Below are 21,709 nucleotides of genomic sequence, written 5' to 3'. Positions count from 1 at the left end.
TTATAGGTTTTTACACAACAACTTCCTGTTCAAACAGCATTTATTTCTAAGAGTCAGCAGCAAATAGCCGTGCTTCAGTACATCCAGGCGAGACTGATGAGGAAAGTAATAGGCTTAGTGGACCATTGGGTGACAGTTGACAGATCTGGAATATAGAGTTCTCGGGCCCATCTCCGACGCATGTCATATAGACAAATGGGGCATTCGAGGTGGTGAAAGCTTTGCAAGTAAGCCTTGTCCAGCTGGCTCTTGCCGTGTCACTGTCAGAGATACCACCAATATTGTCAGTGCCTGGCTCTTGGGCAATAACATAACCACGCCTGTAAGAAACGTGACCGTTATTCTGGACGCTGAAGAATTCACCACCATCCGTTGTGAGTACCCAAGGGTTGAATCCATTACTGGCACCTCCACCCAGCCTCCAACGGTATGAACGGTCCAAATGGTAACATGTTTCAACACCGATAGTAAATTCAAGATGATAATTTGGCTGTGGATCAAGCATGGGACCTAGTGTGCAAGTACCAGTAGCTTCAGTAGTTGTAGTGGGAATATTGGTAGCATCGGTCGTGGTCACCGGCAGACCAGCAGCAGTGGTCCCGTCGGCCGTGGTCGTACCAAGATTTCTGATGTCAGTTGTTGGATATGTGGTGGTGGAATCTGCAACCTCGACGGACGAGACAACACTCTTAGTAAAGGATGTTGGAAGTGACGCGGTGCTACTAGACAGCCCGAAGGCGGTCTCAGCGCCCAAGGTGGTAGTGGTAGACTCAGAAAGAGAGGATTGGGGCTTACAAGGCCCAGCAGAAATAGACGTAAAAGAGAGGAATATGGCCAGCAGCGTTGCCAGCAGCTTCGGCGACGACATTATGACAAGCTAGGGGAAGCAAATTTAGAAAGAGATAGTAAACCAGGACTTCAGGATCTAGGTAATAGAGGAGGGCGCCTGATGTATTTACACTGTTGTTCAGGCTGCATATAGTTAATAATACAGGTTATTAGACTCCTGAAAGGTAATATAAAACTATAGGCGCAATAGAGACTGCAATAGTGGTCAGTTGTGGCTGAACTATTGATTAAGCTTACAGAAGCGATGCGTGCATATGGTAAGCCTGTTTATCTGTGGCGCATTAGAGTCAATAAAAGGCCACAGGGCGCAGCGCCAGGGGCAAATAGGGTAAGGCGCACGACCAAGCATCAGCCCTGAGCTACTGACTAACTAAAATGACAAGTGGGGAGCTGAATCGACGGTTTTAGCGTTCTGGTAGTAACGAACCCATCCAGTCGGCAACCACTTAATCGGGATGTCAATTAGCAGGCGTGTTTGAGAGCATGTTAAACATCACATTCATCAACTGTATTTGCAGCCTAAAGCTTAACCTTATAGGCGGCAGCCATTACCATAATTTAAAACATCCATGGTAGAGAATAAATAAATCCTTGACAACTTGGATGTAGCTTGAGGTAATGCATTGAAAATAGATGATTTCCCCTTCTATTAGTCAACCCCTTAAGTGGCCATGGTAAGGACGTGGATAATCTCTCATGCAGCACATCCCTTAAAGAATTCAAAGCTCTACCTTTGACACCGCAACGTCAGACTTTCGAGCAGCATCACCACTCTCCTCAATGGAGCTAGTCTCCCGAACAAGGCTAGGAGCCTTGAGATTTCTTCTCTGCTTCCAAGTAAGCCCAGGTGTCTCAAATATGGTATCGATCTCCTCCAGGGTATAACCCTTGGTCTCAACAAAGAAATACCAGACCGCAATAAGCTATTAAAGACAATGAGTCAGTCGGGCTCAGGTACATCAACAAAGGCGCGACGCTGAACTTACCTCAAGGAAGGTATAGACAATAAATGCAATGTAGTACTTCCATCCAGCATTCTTCAACCCAATCGGGTTTACGAAAGAAGAAAAGAACCCTGCGGCATGCATAATACCCGTCATATATGCAACTCCACGGGCTCGCACCTCGTAGGGAAGAAGCTCGGCCGGATAGGCCCAGAGCGGAGTCCATCCAAGGTCATAAGCGCCGTTGCTAAGGAAGATGGAGACGATAACACCAATCGCGTAGTTCCGTGTGCCGTGTTCGGTATATACTGCGTCAATTAAATTAGCACGCATTCATAAAACTGAAATCTCGCGATAGTAAGTACTCACAAGCTGCAAACGTAGTCCACAAAATGAAAGCAAAGAACATTCCGGCGGTAGAGATAATGAAGAGCTTGCGGCGACCGATCCTATCAACTAAGAAAGAAGCACCAAGGGCCAAGACAAAGTTGTAGATAGATAAGCAGCCGTTGACTGTTGTTTGCTCAATGGTCTTGGTGATTCCAATGCTGTTCAGCACGGAATGGAGATAGTATTGAACCAAACCGTTGCCGGAGATCTGGAGATACTGTAAGCAAAGGCTCTCTTGGGAGGATTACCTCAATATTCTCACCTCGAGGAACAGACCACAGAAAGTGACAAGAATAAGTCGTCTCCTGTTCGGCTTCGTTCGGATAAGATCAAGATAGCTGCCCTGTTCCTTATACTGTGCATCTTGAAGGATAGCCTGCTTTATCTGTGTATATTCAATCTCCACAATGGGATTGCTCTCGTCACCGTTGGCATGATGCTCTACCAGGAAGCTTCGTGCCGCTGCGCCGTTCCCCTTGGAGATGAGCCAACGCGGGCTTTCGGGAATAAACCAAAGAAGGGTGATCTGGATGACAGCAGGGACGGCTTGAAGACCACTGGGAATACGCCAAGAGCGCGAGTCTTCAATAAATTGCGTACCATAGGTTGTCCAGGCTGCAATGATGGCTCCCGTATACCATGCCGTAGGGAAGTAGGACAAGATGGTTCCACGGTGCTTTGGAAGGGCCAGCTCGGCGAGGAGCAACGGGGCACCAACAACGGTGAATGCAAGACCGAAACCGATGATGAACCGGGAAATAACGAATTGCGCAATATGCTTGGATGTTGCCTGCAAGATCGCACCGAGAAGAGTCCACGAGGCACCAAAAGCAATAGACTTGCGACGCCCGACCTTGTCAACGACCCAGCCAATGAAAGGTAGCGCCAACATGGCTCCAACCGTTTGGATAGAGTTCAGCAGGCCCAAAACTGGTCCTTCGGGATGGTCGAATTCTGCAGTTGGGGTGCGGAGTCAGTCTCTCGTAATTTACTAACACGATTTACCTCGGAGTCGAACACAGTGACACTTACCTTCTTGCCAAGAGGGCAGCAACTGCAGACCATTCATAATCATGCCATCGAAACCTTGGTATGAACTGCTGAGGATCACAACTGGTAGCCAGAGGTAGAGTTTCCTCAGGCCGGCATCATTCCACCAATGGGTGGATGGACCAAGTGCATCTGCCATTGTGTGCAACGTTTGTTCTGCAGATTTGTTGCAAGATTGAAGTGTTAGTTGTAGGTTTGATTGCGATAAAAATTGATACAAATAAATAGACACAATGATAGTCAATGTGAGTCTACTTCTCTATTTATTGAGAGTATCGTCAGGTAGTTAACCATACTGCTTTATCGTGTTTGCCGCTGTGTATACTAGACTTAGCCTATCTCCAACAGTCTGGAACTGCAGCCGGCACACCAACAGACATGTCACTAACATATTTTAGACTGTCACGCAATAATGAGGCTGAATAGTGAGCAGTACAGAGCCAACAGATATTTCTCAGAAATCGCCTTCAACTCAAAGACTAAGATGCCAAGTAGCAGGGTCGCGTAGTCTAGCAATCTTCTAGCACCATAAAAAATACGTTGCGACCAGGGCAGCAAAGCGTCGCAATTCCTCTTGACGTGGATATCAAAGTCGTGTGTGTAGCGGAAAAGCTCCGACCATGGCCAGCCAAGTCCGAAGAGAGGAGGGTATTGCCATTTTGCTCCGAACAAGGGTCGGACTTCGTTGGCAGCTCCACCAACCCTTCAGTGCACACCCTGATCACGTAAGGCCGCGATGGTCTGTAGCGATACTCACTCAATTGGAAATCGGAGATTAATTGCCCTGCAAATGGAGTGAGCCAACATCTCTTAAGGGACCCAAGTCAAGCTATTCTCTAGCGTGATTCGGACCAATCAACAGCATGTGCTATCCTGCTCGACACCACATCCATCTGAATTCAGTCTAAGTCACCACCAGCTCGACTTACAGCGTCGCTGCTCAGGCCCAAACAGCAGCGAGACTGAGTATTTGCTGCCGGTTTGGCTTGCCACTTCTACTGATTGATCTTGCTCTACCATTTGTTATACAGCCTGTTCGATCTAGCTCTTACTGCCCAGGTTCACATCCCGTAAGCACCATCCAAGATGTCAACGCCCACCAACGGGTCGGTCCTCGAAACCCAGAAAGATGCAGCGATTGAGGTATCCGTACCCAAAGGCCTCGATTCCGAGGGCCTTGATGCGATTCGGGTGCTTCTTCAGAGTCAAGCTCTAGGCGGCAATGATACACCAAAACAGATTGGCGTATCTTTCAAGCATCTCTCAGTCACAGCCCCATCGGGGACCCAGGTCCAAGTCAAGACTCTGCCTCAAGCTATTATCAATACTTTTGGGCCCGACCAAGTTCGGTTTATTAAAGAACAGGTTTTGGCTCGAATCAGCCCACGCAACTCTATCCCTGAGGGGAGGACAATCCTCGATGGATTCTCGGGTGTTGTTAAACCAGGGGAAATGCTTCTCGTCCTGGGTCGCCCCGGTAGTGGATGCTCCACATTCCTCCGTACTGTCGCCAGCCGATCAAACCTGGCCACTACCGGCGATCTTGAGTACGCCAATGTATCTTCTTCTGTCTTCAGGCGTGACCATGCCAGGGAGACCATCTATCTACCTGAAGAGGACAGGCACATTGCGTCTTTGACCGTCAGACAGACGATCCAGTTTGCTCTTCGCAATTCTCTTCCCTCAGATGCTCGCAACACGAAGCTTGTCGCGAGCTTGGTTGATGTTATCGCCAAGATCTGCGGCCTCTCACATGCTCTAGACACTCCAGTAGGTGGTGCATTCTCTCCTGGTGTTTCCGGCGGAGAGAGAAAGCGGTAAGATAGAAGCCCCTATCTCATCGTCAATACCATGGCTGACTTGCATTTGTCTAGTGTTTCCATCGCCGAGGTCCTAGCCGCTGGATCCTCGGTTCAATGCTTTGATAATTCGACCCGCGGCCTCGATTCTTCAACAGCCTTGGACTTTGTAAAGGCTCTTAGAGCCTTCACCGACATCGGCCACAAGACAACTCTTGCAACACTCTACCAAGCCGGCGAAGAGATATACCGAAATTTTGACAAGGTTGTTGTTCTTTCTGAAGGACACGAAGCCTTTTTTGGAAGCACATCTGAGGCCTGGAGCTATTTCCATGACCTAGGATTTATTCCCATCCCTGGCCAGACAACGGCGGAATTCCTTGCGACCGTGACAGATCCCGAGGAGAGGAGGGCTATTCCTGGGTCAGAAGCCGATAGCATCAAGTCTTCTGCCGATCTTGCTGCAGCCTTTAAAAGATCTAGCAACTATACACGCCTCGTTACTGAGATCGACGAATACCGAGAAAAGCAGGGCCAAGAAGATGCTCTACTTCCAACGTATTCCTATCGACTATCACTGCCCTCTCAAGTCAAGGAAAGCTTAAAGCGAGAGTATCAACTCGTCAAAGGACAGAGACGGGTTTACTACATCAAGTGGATCACAACCATTATTCTCTGCCTTGTCTGTGGCAGCGTGTATTTTGACATTGAGAACAATGCCCAGGGTGCTTTTACCCGTGGTGGTATCTTGTACTTTGCTCTGATCCTGAATGGATGGTTACAGTTCCCTGAGCTTTTTGATGCCTACACAAACAGGCCTGTACTGGAAAGACAAGGTATCTTGGTCCAACTCGGCACTACATCTCTCCAGGATCCGTTACTGACCATTATCCTACAGCCAACCTCCATTTGACCCGTCCAGCTGCAGTGGCGCTGGCCCGTTTCTTTATTGACCTGCCGCTCATCGCCTTCCAGCATGTCCTCTTTACTCTCGTGTTTTACTTTCTTTCACGGCTTCAGGTTGAAGCCGGCAAGTTCTTCTTCTTTTACCTGACGCTCTTTATATCTACCGTATGCTTCAGTAACCTCCTCCGCATGTTTGCCTACTTTGTAGGCACGCTGGATGACTGTGAGTCCTCATCAGCATTTGGCCAGCGACACGCACTAATACGCTCTGCGGCTTCTAGGTTTCCGCTATGGAGGATTCTCTTGCACAGTGCTTCTTCTGTTTGCGGGCTTTCTGATTCCTCCCAACGATATGAGTCCAGCCTTCGGATGGCTGCACTATATCAATCCTATGTTTTACGGCTTTGAGAACGTAAGTTCCACGATCGAACCCATGTCTTTCAAATCTAACTTTTTGTTTAGCTCTTTAGTAGCGAGTTCAGTAACCTGAATCTCTCGTGCCATGATAACCTCATCCCAGCACAGGGTGTCGCAGGGCATCAGACTTGTGCTGTGAGAGGCGCTTTACCTGGCCAGACTAGCGTGCCGGGACTGCAGTACGCCGGATCTTTTGGGTTCTCTTACTCCCACAGATGGCGAAACATCGGTATCATGATCGCCATCGGTTTGGCCTATCTTGTTGCTGGCATCTTTGGAAGCGAGTTCATGAGCTTCGCACCCAATGGTGGAGCTCCCCTCGTGTTTGCCAAGCGCCGTGATACTTCGAGTCCAGACTCAGATGACGTTGAGAAGTCTGCCCCCTCATCCGGCCATACCAGCGTTCTTTCGAGCCGGATTGGACAGGTTGCCCTCAAGTGGAACCAGCTCAACGTCGATATCGGCGAGAGTCATATTCTCAAGAACATCTCAGGTTATGTCAGACGAGGCGAGCTTACTGCTCTTTGTGGTGCCAGTGGAGCAGGCAAGACAACACTTCTCACCGCTTTGAGCCAGACGAACTTTGCCGGTAGTATCGTCGGTGGAGAGGTTCTCGTAGGTGATGAACCTCCCAGCTCGAGTTATAGAAAGACAGTTGGTAGGAATCAATACCACCCAAGTTTCTGTATAATAGTGGCTAACGATGGTCCCTAGGATTTGCGCAACAGATGGATCTTCACGACGGAACAGCAACTGTTCGCGAGGCTCTCGAGTTCTCTGCCCTTCTCCGACAGCCAAAGCATTACTCTAAGACCGAGAAGCTAGCGTATGTCAGCAAAGTCTTAGACTTGCTTGATCTGAATGACGTTCAGGATGCCCTCATCGGAGAGGATGGTGGCGGTCTTGGTGTGGAACGACTGAAGAGAGTAACGGTACGTTTCAAGGTCTTTCCTGATCTCGCGCATCAAAGCTAACTGTTGGCTTAATTAGATTGGTGTTGAACTTGCTGCCCGGCCCGAGATCTTGTTCGCCGATGAGCCAACCTCCGGACTGGATTCTCAAGGTGCATCTCGCATCGTGCACTACCTCAAGACACTCGCTCGTCAAGGCCAGGCAATTGTTGTTACCATCCACCAACCCTCGGCTTTGGTGTTTTCCCAGTTTGACAATCTGCTAGCTCTGTCCTCAGAAGGCAACCAACTCTAGTAAGCTTCCATTCCCAAAGATCTTTACCCACCGTTCTGACCACGATGAAGTTTTGGCAAAGTCACTGGAGCTCTCTCGTACTTTGCTCGTAACGGTGCAATCTGTCCTGAGGGTGCAAACCCCGGCGAGTTCATCCTCGAGACCGTCGGCGCAGGTGTCAATGCTCGCACTTCTGACAAGGGGTCCAACTGGGCCTCGACATGGGCTGCCTCCCCAGAGGCTGCTGCACTCGGACGAGAGATCGCTATCAGTAGTGATACTTCGAAGGCCCTCTCACCTGGGGTCGACGAAGGAAACAACTCTGAGTACAACGCCTCCGTGGCACTTCAGACGGTGCTTCTCACAAAGAGGATGCTACTTAACCAGTGGCGTAGTCCCCCTTACATCTACTCCAAGATCTGGGTCCATGTCATTAGTGCTATCCTCGTTGGCTTCACCTTCTTCCAGATCGGCACTAGCCCGCAGGATCTACAGAACCGGTAACTTTCGCTTCAACTTCTTCATTCTCTCCTAATAGCTAACAAACCCTATAGGATGTTTAGCGTTTTCTTCATCCTCTTTCTTTGCAACGCCATCGTCAACGTGATTTTGGCGCGTTACTTCTTTGCAAGTCTGTACTGGCAGTTCCGCGAAGGGCCGTCTCATGCATATGGATGGATTGCTTTCGTGTCTTCAACCATACTCTCAGAAATACCTGGTGCTATCTTGGTCACCGTTCTGTACTTCGTCATCTGGTACTTCCCAGCCGGGTTACCCACGGATCAAGCCGGTTACATCTTTCTGTTTCTTCTCACATATGAGATCTTCCAAGTAGGTTACGCCCAAGTCGTCTGGGTTAGTGGCACTCCTCTGACGCTTACAGGTCCTACTTGGTCTCTTTATGATGGCCCTTAGCCCAGATCTTGGCGCAGCAGGAAATGTTCTCGTGTTCATTGTCTGCACTTGTAACTGGTTCAACGGCATCATTGTTCCTTATAGCCAGATCCAGGTCTTCTGGCGTTACTGGGTAAGCAACAGCATCTCCATAACTAGACACTCTTGAATTTTGTCTGACATGGATATAGCTCTATTACCTGTCACCATTCACATACCTTCTTGGCGGAATGGTGACGGCCGTGACCTCATCGGTCGATGTGTCTTGCTCACCATCAGATCTCACTGTGTTTACTGCCCCTGTCAACGAGACTTGTTCTTCCTATGTGTCAGAATGGGCTCTGTCCGCATCCGCTCAACTGCTCAATCCCAAGGCCTCTGGTGACGACCTTTGTCAAGTATGTCGTTGGACAACTGGAACTCAGTTCTTGGACCAATTTAACCTCGGCGACGGCCAACTCGGTGGACAATGGGGTAGTTGGGGAATCTTTGTCGGGTTCACGTTCAGTAACCTTGCTTTGGTCTATTTCTTCACTTGGGCCACCAAGGTCAAAGGTTGGAAGTTATTCTACTTCTTCTAGATAGTCTCTACTCGGCATTGTTGTGAGTCAAGCCGTTGAACCTGGTCTCTGTCGGGCAGTATGGCCTAGAGCTCAATCAGGCTAGGGGAAGCCGTTTTAACGTTTTTTATTCTTCAATGCTAGTTTTAATACACTCTTCTTATTAGCATTCATCCTGCTCTTCTGGTGACATGGTAGGGTTTCGTCTCTATGTACCGTTCAACGCCGACCGTGACTCTGTTAGGTTCCCGCTGCAGTGTCATCGGACAAAAATTGAAAATGACTAGAACCATCCCGAGAAGCCAACCCAACTGCTGAGGCTCTTTACTTAGTTATATCTATTCTATGTCACTACTCTGTTGAACAATTTATCGAATGAATGTGTGTTTCTATGTAGACCGCACGATATTTATACTCCAGACTATGAATGCTACTGCACCAATCTATTCCATCGCCGATCACGCGCTGATTGCAGCTCTGAGTGGCTCCTGTCTCAGATGACTCTCTTCCTCCACGAAGGTGCCCAAGTGACTGATAGCGACATCAGGTACTTGCGCCTTGCCTTTGCCTCGGGCAACAGCATTCGCTTTAACCATGACCTCATCCCATTCCTTATCCGCTTCGCTCAGCCAAGTGATGGCTCCTCCTGCACCGAGTTCTAGGTCATTGCCAGACTTGACGATCGTGCGGATCACGACGGATTGGTCTACGGTACCGCTGGCGCAGATATAACCGATACTTCCAGAGTATATGCCTCGCTCACGTTGACCTTCGAGGGAGTCGAGGATCTGAACTGAGCGAAGCTTTGGAGCGCCGGTCATGGAGCCAGGTGGAAAGCAGCGCTCGATAACCTTGGTTCCTCCTACCGACGGAGCAATATGGGACTGTATTGTTGTGACAAGCTGAATGATGATCAGTCATGCTGCCATCAAGTAATACATGGAAAATGTTGTCTTACCTGATGGACAGTTTGATATGTTTCTACATGCAATAGCTTTGGCACAGAAATAGAGGTTGGTGGTGAGATGTTGTGAAGGTCGGATCGAATCAGATCAACGATCTATTCAAGATTAGAGACAAATTGGTCTTGAGTAAAAGACATCTGCTTACCATGAGATTCTCTGCTAGCTCTTTGACATCAGTCGCAAGTTGATGCTTCCGCCTCTCATCCTCGACTGGATCAGGGTCAACAGCAAGGGTGCCTTTGATTGGCTTCATCTCTGCTACTCCATTGCTATCGATGGAGATAAATCGCTCTGGGGATGAAGAAAGGATGGTTTTGTCATGAGCGGCAAAGTGGATGTACGCAGAATACGGCGCAGGGTTTCGTTTTCGAAGGTCTAGGTATAGGCTGTAAGGGTCGACTTCTGGGCTCTTCGCCCTGAACTTTGTCGTCAATGTGAGTTCGTACGTCTCTCCTTCTTTGATGGCCTCCTTGGCTGCCCAGATCGTGTTGGAATAGGATGCCTCATTATCGAGTGCGACAAAATTGGGCAAAGGATGTGCTTCCACGTAAGGTGGTGAAGGCGGCGCGTCGAAAACCTCGCGGACACGAGTCAGATAGAGGTCAAACTCGGCCTCGTCGATACCTATCTTGCTCGAGGCGCCAATGGCATTGCCGATTGGATCCTCTTCACCTCGACGTATCAAGCTGAATAGCGTCCACTCTCCAGTGTAATTATCGAGTCGGAGCACAGTGGTTGCGAAGAGCTGCTCGCTATCGCTGTGTTTCAAACTGACATCTTTCTCATCTGGTGGTGTAAACTGGTAGCCGGGTAATGATTCTCTCTTGAGCTCATAGCCAAAGTAGCCGATAAGCCCAACCTGAAGCAAAGGCTGACCAACATCTGTCTCTTGATCCAACGATTCAGAAGGAAGTGTTTCGGTGTTTGCCACGATAGTCTCCTGTTGGAACTTCTCTAGCCACGACCAATAGGAAACATTCAGCCTCTCCGATTTGATGTTCTTGCCATGTTGGTAGAAGGACACATGTCTCGACTTGGTCGAATAGCTCAGTGTAAACGAAGCCCATGATAAGTATGAGTTGCGAGAGTGTGAGTCTCTGACCTACAGCCAAGTCAGAATGTGAAAGGTGTTTGGCATCGGATAGAAGGAACATACTTTGGCGCTATCAAGCCACGCCTCGCCGTCTAGGGATCTACCCCGAAACAGCGTTTGAAACACAATCTCTGCAGATGGGCCTTTGCCAATTCTAGCAGACTTGACGTAGTAAGGTGAGACCAGTCGTGCTGGGTCAGCTTCCGCAACCTGTGCCTTGCGTAAGTCGGTTTGCTCAACGGCATTCTGCTGAAGAATGTACTCGGGCAGCGACGCGTTCTCAAGAACTCTGCGCTTGGTCCACTGATTTCTCGGGTTGCTAGTCACCCAAAAGTCCAAGACGATATCTCGGAAGTTTGAGAGGATCTGCTTCCCGTGAGCAGAGCAAACGCTTTCTGGATGCCATTGGGTGCCAAAGACAGGGCGTTCCCGGTGTTGAAGTCCCATCAAAACCTTCTTGGAGGGGTTTTCTGGGTCATATGTCCATGCTGTGACTTGAAGTTCTGGTGGGACATCTAGAGAGTGTCAGTATGAGCACAATGTGAAGGTCCAATATGGGGGGGACAAAATACCTTCAATGTCCAATACAAGACTGTTATACCTTACCCCATCGAACTTCTGCGGCAAACCACTGAGGATGCCCGTGCCTCGGTGGTGGATCTGGCAGATCTGGCCATGTTTGATGTTTGGTGCATGAATAATATTGGCGCCAAATGATGTGCCAATGCCCTGATGTCCAAGGCAGATTCCCAAAATGGGTATGTTGACTTCTCTTATAAGCCGAGCGTTGAAGCCAAAGTCTGCTTCGCGCTGTGGTGTGCCGGGACCCGGTGATAGGATGATGGCATCCAGGTGAGGGAGGATTTCCGATTTGAAGTGATCCCTGGGAACAAACAGTTACTCATTGTTTACAGTTAGAGCCTTGGAATCCTTTTTGTTCTACATACCATGAGAACTGATCGAATCGAACAATAGATACACTCCACTCTGGATAGGACTGTCCATCGTGACCCTTCTGAATACCTTGGAGAAGTTGTAGAATGTTGTTGGTGTAGGAATCATAATGATCAATAATGAGAACCTTGATCGTGCCCATTTTGGTAATAGTGTAATGCAGTATGAAAGTCTCCGATGATAAAATGATTTCAGGTAAATGTTACTTGGCATGTAATAAGAATGGTGGTTGTCTTTTAGCAGCAGACCTGCTTGCCTTCAACTTGATGTGACTAGCGCAGGTTATTATGCAAGCCGACTCGATAGGAGCAACTCGATTTGGAGATAAATATTGGAATCGAGAACACAGACAGTCTTACCCACTGTATTCCACTGCAGTCCTGCTAGCCAAAGAGAGTTTCAGACTTGGGGCCATGCGAGCCAGTAACTGGCTGTTGTCAGGCTTCTCAACGTCCCTCCATGTTCTTGTTCCCAGTCAGTGATGACTTGAGAATCAGCCCGGATCGTGTCATTGTTGCTTGCGTCGGGGATGTGCAGCTTAATCCTGAGATACCGATGTCGTCAGCTATGGTTCAAGTTCGTTCCAGTGCTTGATTCTTCGGCACATCCGAAACTGCTTAGCTACCTTCCGTTTCCTGTGGCAAAGACAGGGGAGGGTGCTCGCCGAGGCATGGACTTACAGTGATTAGAGCTTCACGTCAGACTCATACTCTGGATACAGGCATGTGTACTGCCTCGCCTCGATATTCATTAAAGCAGTGCTACTTTTGTTTGACCTTAACGGAATCTCTCTGCATGCCATCACGACATTAAAGGATCATGTTGCGAGACGTGGCAAAGAACAACATCAAGTTTAGACTCACTAGAAACGATGATAAGGGAAGCAATTCTGGCTAGTCTATCTCTCGGCATGTGGCTGATATTACCAATCCTTTACCCCGGGTTACGGAGTAAGGTTGCCTGATAGGAGCCTTTATGCAGGTGTGTTTAAAACGGCGTAGGGTAGTATTGTCCCCCACCCCGGCCCAGGTATAGGGCACAGATACGCATTTCCCGATACAATTTAGCGCGGTGGGACTGTTTGGCTAATTGCAGATCCCTGTAATCACGCTATAATACACTAACCTAATCGGATGGACATGCCGTGCTTAACCCTCCCGTCCCTCTCGGAGCTATGTAGACGTGCTCTGCTGTCTTCTGTCCAAGCCCGTTCCCTCTCGCCATCGCCTCGGAGGAAGTGAGAGATGCAGCCGGTTCTGTTTCCACCGAGTCGCTCTGAGGCTACCTCTCGCCGGGCCAGAGACGCCTCGAAGCAGGGCCCCTGGCGGTGCTCCAACTGCCCCAAGGAGTTCGCTCAGAGTGAGTACTATCCCCTGTGTGCCTTGTGATCAATCCCTTCGAGTGGATGATGGTTCGTGCCCGTACCACCAGCAATCCCACTACTGGCCGTGCCTCTGCTACATTCATTCCTTAGTTGCTTGTGGGCTAATTATTTTTTCTTTGTCTCTGAAGAGGAATATCGGTACAAGCATCAACAGCGCTGTATTCAATCGTCCCAACGACAAAAGCTATCCAAGCAGAAGTCTTGCACAGCTTGCGCATCCTCCAAATTGAGCTGCGACTTGGGCACGCCGTCATGTTCACGCTGCATCAACGGGAACAAGACGTGCCGATACGTCTCGGCCAACAATCCCAACGCCACGTCTCAGCAGATCGAGGCATCCCAACGGCCTCGGGGGCACCACGCGCGCACCAGTTCGGGACAGGCCTATGATAACAATAACGTTGCCGGGAATAGCTCATCGCTGTCAAGTTACTCTGCCCGTCGTCAATCAGATCTGGAGCTCGAAGCTGTCATGCAGAACGTGGGGGACCAAAGCCGCACCTCTGCCACCTCCAATGGCCTACCACTTACAGCTCTCCAACAGCAGCCGTTGCCTGCCCGTACGACTCAAGGTATCGACATAAGTGGGTGGCATGCGAACACGCAGACAAACAGACCAACTGTTGGCTTTGGAGATCCTACGCCAAGTCCAGGCCAGCTTGAGAGGGACAGCATTTCGTTATTTGACTTGACCAATGAGACAGACCCTGCGTCTCGATGGCAGCAAGAAATACCTTGGTTCTCACAGAATGCATTTCTCTCCCCTGAACTGCCTATATCGCCAGAGCTCGATGACCCTATGCAAGGGGGAGGCTTCACGGGAGCTTCTGAGGATCTCAACTTCGATCTCCTGGGCTCACTTGGTATCTTGACTCAGAATCGGATCACTCCGGGTCAGGCACCTCAGCCGGGCGGATTTTCAACCATGTTAAATACTCCAGTCTCATCTGATGGCCACTACCCAAGAACAACATCTATTGCCAATCACCATAGTACTCAAAACTCCCCATTTGATGTGGAAGCCGACACCGAACAAGGCAAGACTCTTCATAGTGCTGTCAAAGCTGCGCGTGGCATCGAGTTGCCAAATACCACCATACCACGTCTACCATATGGTATCAGTCGAAACCTACAGTCATGTCCGTTTCACAGACTCCACAAAGACGATGATCTCATTAAAATGGTCAGCAACTATCCCAGTACCATGTTGCGACCCGGGGTATATCCCCCATTTGTACATCATAAGCTTTACCGATGTTCTGCTGGGGATGTTGCAGAGCCGCTTGCTAAGGCATTCTGCTGTGTCGGGGCCTTCTACGCATCTGTTCCTGTCAGCGAGATATTTGTTTACTCGCTCATAAATGAAGAGACTAACAAGCTTGTTAAAGGATTTGTAAGTGAACGTCCGATCACAAACTAGCTATTCAGTATCACTAACAGTTTACAGCATCAACTACCCGGATCTGATGCGGACATGCTTGCGGTGGTTCATGCCATGTGTATCTACCAGATCTTGGGGTTCTTTGTCAGCGTAAATCCAGAACAGACACGTGCAGCTGAGTCACAACAGATGTTCTTCCTTAAGGTAGATGACACCTCGCCTGTTTAAGTTTAACAAAAAGCATGAGCTAAAGCTACATGACAGATGACCAGACGTCTCGCTAAACAATATCTTCAAACCTCAACAGTCGAGGAAGGTGGAGAGAGCAACTGGCGCAAATGGCTTATGGACGAGACAATACGAAGGACTGTTTTCCTTGTCAATGCCATAAATACACTTTCCTGTCGTGTTCAGAAGCAAGATCCAAACTACTTCGAGCCTCTAGACAACGATCTTATTCACAACCTGACTCTCCCAGCACCTGAGGCTATCTGGAAAGCTTCGTCGGCCGAGGAATGGTCTCTCGCCAAGTCTCAACTTCCTGCTGACGACTTTGCACGGACAAAAGTCACTGTCCGCCGGGCTGTTGATCAGATCAGAAATTCCGGAAGGTCTGGGGATCGAGGCACTCCTTCTAGCTCGCTCGAGTTCGATGTGTTTGATGACTTTACAAAGCTAGTCATTGCTACAGCAGATGTACAGTAATAGAGTCTAATGCTATCTTATTAGAGTATGTAAAGTCAAGAGCGTCCATTTCTATAGTTTCAATGCATTAAATTCCTGACAAGATCATTTTAACGTTCTCTACTTGAAGATTCAACAGCAACGTAGTGTGTAAGAGTACTTGGTAATTTCTAATTTCTTTCAAGGCAAAATAACAATACGATGCAATTGACCCTTGCTGTGATCTAAACACTGTCAATCAAGTGAATGGCACATAACGCCTGAAATGAATAGTTGAGATATAGTTAACATATCCCATTATGCACAGATCGTTGAATCTTATGCAAGTGCATATATATATAGAAACTAAGCAATGCATCTGATACTCCCTTCCAGAGATCTTAACGAGCTGCACCGGCCTTTGAAGCTCGCTAGCTTATAGCCTTCTCATTAATCCGGTCCAAGATTACCAGGCGCTCTGCGAAACCCTTACCAGCCTTGCTAAGAGCATCGATATTATCCTTTTCTCTCGATAGTATCACGTTCTCAGGATAGAACTTTCCCAGAAGCGCTAGCTTGAGAATAGGGTCTGAGGTGGGAATGATGTGGATTGTGTTTCCATGACCGTCCTTTACTCGTGGTGAAATGACAAGTCCGGGTCGCGAGAGAATGTCTGCCGCATCGTGGATAATTGTCTTATGGATGCCATTGCCGCCTTCTGCCGACAGTGCACTGAGGATAGGTGATGATTTTGCATTTGTAGAACCCTTCTCCGCTCTGACTTCATACGCGTAACGTCGACCACGGGCGATCTGACCAAGGTCAACAGACACAGATTTGCCCGAGTACAGCGTCAGGCGCAGCTTGACAATACGTCGAAGAGCGTCCTTCCCAGCGTCAATAGCCAGAGAAGACTCCGTGACCCTGGTGTCAACTCCTAACAGAGAGGGCAAATTCCAGCTCCCGTCCCCAGAGACGGCTTCACTTGCTGCGAGCTCTGTTCTGGGAGCGTCGATGTATTCCTTGTGCTCGTAGTCAAACAAGACCTCACTCTCGGAATCGTAGACATGTGCTGGATGATAACGTAGTAGATGAAGAGAAGTAGATCCGGACAAGAAAGCTGGCAAAACGAGGCCTTGAGAGTACTGGAAGCCGTAGCCACCTCGAGGGAGATGTCGCGCCGTGAAGACTTTGGCCAGATCAACAATGGCGACATGCTGGATTGTGCCTGTCAGACAGTGTACAAGGAAAAGCTTCCGAGGCTCTTCCAGGTCGCGGATACCTCGGTCTGAGTCCCGTGGAATGACGAAAGGCACCTTGTCGTAGTTCTCAAAGGGAATCAAACTGTCACGAAGGAGAATCATTCGATGAAGCCACTCGTTATACAGCTCCATCAGCTGCGAGTCACTCCTAGGTCCCAATAGGAGACCTGCAACAGCTGGAGTCCAGAGATGTCCCTCGCAGGGGCTTCGGAGTCGTATCTTGGGATTGGCGTTGATAGGGTCAATGCTATCGTGGACGTATGCAACAAGTGTCTTTGCGATCTTGTTTGCTTGAATCACGATCTCTCGCCGCGCCGTGTCCTGGGACGAGTGGACTAGTGGCAGTGTAGACTCTCTACCTGTAGTTGCAAGAGAAGCTGCCAAACCATTGACAAGGACAGTGCGAGCAGGGACGTCGTTTGGTCCATCTGGACCGAGGCGGGATATGATGACATCGAGAAGGGGCGAGGCGGTAGCGACCAGCTGTCGGACGCTGTAAACCCCGGGCGGAGTGTAGAGCGCATTGTTTATGATCAGAGGGTAGTGCTCAGCTTTCAAAGAATCGTCATGGTAGGGAGGAGAAGGAGGAGATGTCATGGCAACAGGTCCGTCTTTCTGAGTCCACGAAGGGTAGACGGTATAGCCCAGGGTGAGATTTGCAAGATTGGCAAGTCGGTAGGGCGGTGCGGAGGAAGGGGGAGGAGTGATAGCGGAGACCATTGTACGGGCCAGAAGGATGTGGTTGGAGAGAATCAAGGTTCGATAGAGGATTCGAGGGGGAGAGGAACAGACGAGTAGGAGGGGCAGGGTTATGATAGAGGACCGAATGATGAACTGTACCGACAGCTTGGTCGGTTGAGGATGCAATGTGGCTGTGTTTGAAGCGTAAATTTGGTCCCGAGGCTGGTTGTCCAGACCGACTACTGCAAGGTAAATGATTGTTTTCTTTACTTTGTTTGTGAATATCGTTCTGGGAAATCGGGCGCGTGCATGAAAAGCTATAGAAGGGAATGGCTATGATGGTTGATGAATAACGCAACGGGAAGGGAGATTAATCGCTGGAATTAAAACATTCCCATGCGAGGCTTAACACAACGGATCCTCGGGGCGTATCGTCTGTCGATGTCCGATGGCCCTGATCAACTGTTGGTCCTCGCTACGCCCCTTAGTCCTGCTGTTGGTTGAGACAACTGCTGCTCCCATCGCTTTCTTTCTTAATCCCAGGTAGTCTTGCCTGAGCTGAATTAATTTTGGCGTATTTCTGCTGATGCTGAAGCAGTTGGTTCCCCTGCCAATTCTTGACTAGGAGAAAAGAAGCTAGGTAGCTCATCAAAGTGAGGTTAGTCAAAACGCCATCAAAAGCTTTGCCCAAATAGTATTAATTATCACCAATAGAAGGTCTGGCGCAATCAACAGGGATTCCGCACGCAATTGTGGACTTAGCTTCGGAGATTTGTGGCAGTTCCAGGCTGCTCAACTCCGATGACCTCGGAGTTGAGTGGCATAGTGGGGTCGCCCTGAAATTTGATAACCAATACCAATAGGCTTGTTACATCTTATGCAAGATACCTGCGTGATTATTCATGGGAGGACTTACAAACATATCTGCTTTATAATTGGATATGGATTGTGTGCTTGCCAATGCTGCCAAATCTAGCCGACAGCTTAATCGGGGTGACGGTTCAATTCCACCATAATGGTATCGAATTAGTAGACAGCTGCAGTGTATTTGTGCTTATGGTCATTAAATAGCAGTTGAAAGATTAATACCACTGCAATAGCAGTTGCTCACAGCTGCTAGTTGAACTGATCCGCCTCCCTTGACTCTGTACCTGGTGATCTACCAAGCGAATTTACTGAAATGGCTTCTGCAACTGTTAGTGCCGTGACTGGTGCCGCGACGGTCTCGACACAACTGGCGCCATTCTCTGGTACAGAAGGAACCTACATGCTGCCTCACCATGCCCAGGAGATTGAAAGATTACATCGCCAACACCTCTTCATAAACACTACCACGGGAGGTCAATTGCTTGTAGTACCATCTATCCACGAAAAGAAGTCTTTGCGCGTACTGGACTCGGGTGCTGCAGATGGTGAGTTTCCGTTACCCAGAGTCTGTTCTTGCTGTTGACACTTGTAGGTTTCTGGCTTCGCGATCTGCCCCGCCAGCTCCCATCAAGCGATCTGGAGCTCTATGGAGTCGACATTGGATCAGATCTCTTCCCTACACAAGATAAGAATGCATCCCACAAGGTAGAGCTTCGGAGCCACGATGTAAGAACTCCCTTTCCACATTCGTGGGACTGGTCCTCGAAGTTCGACGTCATCAATCAGAGGCTTCTTATCTGGGGCATCAAATCTGCCGAGTGGAACCGTGTCATCTCAAATCTCGTTTCATCTCTCAAGCCCGGCGGCTATATACAGCTCGTCGAGGCTGAGTGGATCGACCCTGACAACCTTGCAGACGAGAAGACCAGACCTCAGCTCAGGAAGCAGGCTGCTCTGCAAGAGTGGTCTACCGCCAGCTTTGGCATGGACATTCACATTGCATACAAGCTCGAGGGGCTTCTACGGGACGCTGGCTTGGAGGATGTCCACAAGATTCAGTTTGATCACGGCTATGGTGCCCTCGCCAAATCAAAGGACCAGAGAAATGTGTCAGCCGAGTTATGGGTCGAGTGCTTCCGAACTCTGGATGAGAAGATTCCAGGTAGGTCTAATATGTAACCATCACAACATCTAGTACTAATCAGAGATACTTTACAGAAGGCGGAATTCCTGGGGTTGCAGCGAATTCGAAAGAGTTCCATGAGTTCCTTGATGCTTTAGAGATTGAGATCAAGACGTATGGCTACCAACCCAAGCTCAACTATGTCTATGGACGAAGGCCATTGAATTGATACGGTCACAAGACTAGAGCTATAGAGACTATGAGTTTAATTTCTATAAGTCAATAAAATACAGCTCGTCCAGGCGTTAATAGAATTGACCTAATATGAACTGAAAGATCTTCTGCTACCTATATATACACGGTTTGTGCCAGCAGCATTCTGTATATAACTAGACTTATGAGGTGTCATGTAATGATTTAAAATGACTTAATTACCATAACACTCCGTTGTCCCAAAGTTATCTAGAGCTAAGTTCGATCTGTTAGTTTTAAACCGCTCTCTAAGAGTATTAAAGCTTTCAGCATAAATTCTACAGAGAAACAAGTGAGTGTATTAGAGATATAAGTTCAATTCGCAGCAATAAGTAGCTAAGTATCAGGCTAGATACCTTCCATCGTATTCTCATCCAAAGTTCTTCACACACTCGGCAAAGCGTTGCACCAGCTCCAGCGCCTGCTGGCCGGACAAGCGAGGGTCACACAACGACTCGTAGCAAGTCTGCAAATCTTCTTCGTTCTCGCAGGATGGGCCACCTAAGCACTCTGTGACATCGTCTCCCGTTTGCTCGAGATGAATACCACCTAGATGACTCCCAAGACTTCGGTGAGCAGCATATGTCTCCACAAGCTCAGCCAGCAGGTCGTCAACCCTCCTAGTCTTGATTCCATCTGTAGTTGTGAACGTGTTACCATGACACGGATCGCACATCCATATTGGCACATGGCCGCTGAGTTGAACTGCTCTGATAATGGCGGGAAGTGTCTTCCTCACCTTGTCGTGTCCCATGCGAGTGATGATAGTGACCTTTCCATACTGTGCTGTATCGGGAGCCAGAGTGTCAAGGAGGGCAATCACATCTGCGTCTGTGGCTGTTGGACCGATCTTGACACCGATAGGATTTCGCAGTCCACGAGCATACTCAACGTGAGCGCCATCAAGCTGGCGAGTTCTCTCACCCAGCCAGATTGATGTTGCTGACAGGTTATAAGACTCATGGGTAAGAGCAGATTCATAGGGGAGGTGAAGTGCTTCGTGTGACGTGTAAAGATGACACTTGTTGAAAGCCTTCCCCGGTACTGAATTTGCTAGCCCAGTAACATGACGGATGCTATTCTGCGTCGCCGCAGCATAGAAGTAGCCCAGCATGAGTCGCTTGGGGTCTGGCTTTCTATCTTCCAGTCCCTCTGAGTTGATTATATGGCCTCGGAATGCATGCACCGTCTCGCCACTTGGGAGAACCTCGAAAGGGTTTGACCTTGGCTTGGCGTATTGTCCTGCAATACGCCCGAGTGGTATGACAGGCTTTCCAATTGCATCCTCGAGTATCTGGCTTTGTTGATGGAGCAATTCAACCTTGTGATGGATGATATCGTGCTGTATATCGTGGAAGCTCTCTGCACAGTCACCGCCTTGGATGATGAAGCCACGGCCTAGAGCAACATGGTAGAAGCGAACCCGTGCCTGCTCTATTTCCAAGCGACTGACAAGAGGCGGGAGTTGCTTCAGTGATGCACATACGTTCTTCAGAGCATCTGTATCATTGTACTCCACAGCCTGAGCAGCGTACTTTGACCGCCATGAGTCTGGCGTCCAGTGAATGGCCTCATTGCCATTCGTCGTGATTTCCTTGACTAATGCTGAAGCTGCGGGCTTTCTGTTCCGGTAACCCGCAGGAAGCCGGAGGTTGTGTGTCTAATCAAGATGTCTTAGCAACGGAGCATGTAGGGGATGGATAAAGACTTTACCGGTATCTCGATATGCATCGCGGGTGTGTGCAGTAGTGGTTGCCACTTGTCCAATTGTGCGATGGCTGTTTAATGGATCACTTTGGAGATGTATGAGTTGCTAGTGCAATGTATTTTGGCGATATAGGCGACTTGTGAAGTTATCTCTAACGTCGATATTTACACCGAAAAAATAGATAAAGGCATGTCTTTCTAAAGACCTTCCTGGCATACACTTGCCTTAGGCCTCGGTCAATAGCAGGCACGCATCTACAATTACAATGTCACAATTTTGCGTGATTTTGCCTCTGATTGTTGTGTTCCTGCTTGTCCCAGTTGCACTCCGTTGCTGACCAAAACGTGCCTTGTAAGACGTGGGGGCTTCGTGCACGATGCTA

General features: G+C 48.9%; 8 protein-coding genes; 3 read left to right on the top strand and 5 right to left on the bottom strand.

Moving 5' to 3' along the window:
* Positions 1-46: 46 nt before the first annotated feature.
* On the bottom strand, positions 47-868 carry FFUJ_12088 (uncharacterized protein; the record flags this gene model as incomplete). Its single annotated transcript, XM_023571060.1, has 1 exon — positions 47-868. One exon carries the CDS (start codon positions 866-868, stop codon positions 47-49), a length of 822 nt encoding a protein of 273 aa, XP_023438072.1.
* A 700-nt stretch (positions 869-1,568) lies between these two features.
* FFUJ_12087 (related to hexose transporter protein) lies at positions 1,569-3,372 on the bottom strand (the record flags this gene model as incomplete). XM_023571059.1 has 5 exons in its annotated part: positions 1,569-1,772; positions 1,836-2,101; positions 2,163-2,391; positions 2,446-3,137; positions 3,216-3,372. 5 exons carry the CDS (start codon positions 3,370-3,372, stop codon positions 1,569-1,571), a joined length of 1,548 nt encoding a protein of 515 aa, XP_023438071.1.
* A 947-nt stretch (positions 3,373-4,319) lies between these two features.
* On the top strand, positions 4,320-9,015 carry FFUJ_12086 (probable ATP-binding multidrug cassette transport protein; the record flags this gene model as incomplete). XM_023571058.1 has 11 exons in its annotated part: positions 4,320-5,050; positions 5,108-5,868; positions 5,931-6,161; positions 6,220-6,350; positions 6,401-7,013; positions 7,070-7,287; positions 7,346-7,560; positions 7,612-8,040; positions 8,095-8,371; positions 8,424-8,567; positions 8,626-9,015. The coding sequence occupies 11 exons, from the start codon at positions 4,320-4,322 to the stop codon at positions 9,013-9,015; spliced, it is 4,140 nt and encodes a 1,379-aa protein (XP_023438070.1).
* A 437-nt stretch (positions 9,016-9,452) lies between these two features.
* On the bottom strand, positions 9,453-12,148 carry FFUJ_12085 (related to para-aminobenzoic acid synthetase; the record flags this gene model as incomplete). XM_023571057.1 has 6 exons in its annotated part: positions 9,453-9,896; positions 9,953-10,054; positions 10,105-11,061; positions 11,116-11,567; positions 11,625-11,935; positions 12,000-12,148. 6 exons carry the CDS (start codon positions 12,146-12,148, stop codon positions 9,453-9,455), a joined length of 2,415 nt encoding a protein of 804 aa, XP_023438069.1.
* A 1,102-nt stretch (positions 12,149-13,250) lies between these two features.
* FFUJ_12084 (uncharacterized protein) lies at positions 13,251-15,476 on the top strand (the record flags this gene model as incomplete). XM_023571056.1 has 4 exons in its annotated part: positions 13,251-13,365; positions 13,519-14,783; positions 14,838-14,975; positions 15,036-15,476. 4 exons carry the CDS (start codon positions 13,251-13,253, stop codon positions 15,474-15,476), a joined length of 1,959 nt encoding a protein of 652 aa, XP_023438150.1.
* A 389-nt stretch (positions 15,477-15,865) lies between these two features.
* FFUJ_12083 (uncharacterized protein) lies at positions 15,866-17,416 on the bottom strand (the record flags this gene model as incomplete). Its single annotated transcript, XM_023571055.1, has 1 exon — positions 15,866-17,416. The coding sequence occupies one exon, from the start codon at positions 17,414-17,416 to the stop codon at positions 15,866-15,868; it is 1,551 nt and encodes a 516-aa protein (XP_023438068.1).
* Positions 17,417-18,557: 1,141 nt separating this feature from the next.
* On the top strand, positions 18,558-19,596 carry FFUJ_12082 (related to methyltransferase; the record flags this gene model as incomplete). XM_023571054.1 has 3 exons in its annotated part: positions 18,558-18,789; positions 18,837-19,406; positions 19,463-19,596. 3 exons carry the CDS (start codon positions 18,558-18,560, stop codon positions 19,594-19,596), a joined length of 936 nt encoding a protein of 311 aa, XP_023438067.1.
* A 393-nt stretch (positions 19,597-19,989) lies between these two features.
* Positions 19,990-21,350, bottom strand: FFUJ_12081 (related to family II 2-keto-3-deoxy-D-arabino-heptulosonate 7-phosphate synthase; the record flags this gene model as incomplete). XM_023571053.1 has 2 exons in its annotated part: positions 19,990-21,279; positions 21,333-21,350. The coding sequence occupies 2 exons, from the start codon at positions 21,348-21,350 to the stop codon at positions 19,990-19,992; spliced, it is 1,308 nt and encodes a 435-aa protein (XP_023438066.1).
* Between the last annotated feature and the right edge of the window lie 359 nt (positions 21,351-21,709).

The sequence above is a fragment of the Fusarium fujikuroi genome, chromosome FFUJ_chr11 (genome assembly GCF_900079805.1).
Source record: "Fusarium fujikuroi IMI 58289 draft genome, chromosome FFUJ_chr11".
NCBI lineage: Eukaryota > Fungi > Ascomycota > Sordariomycetes > Hypocreales > Nectriaceae > Fusarium > Fusarium fujikuroi.
Note: the sequence above shows the minus strand (reverse complement) of the source record. Positions and strands in the feature narration are given on the sequence as shown.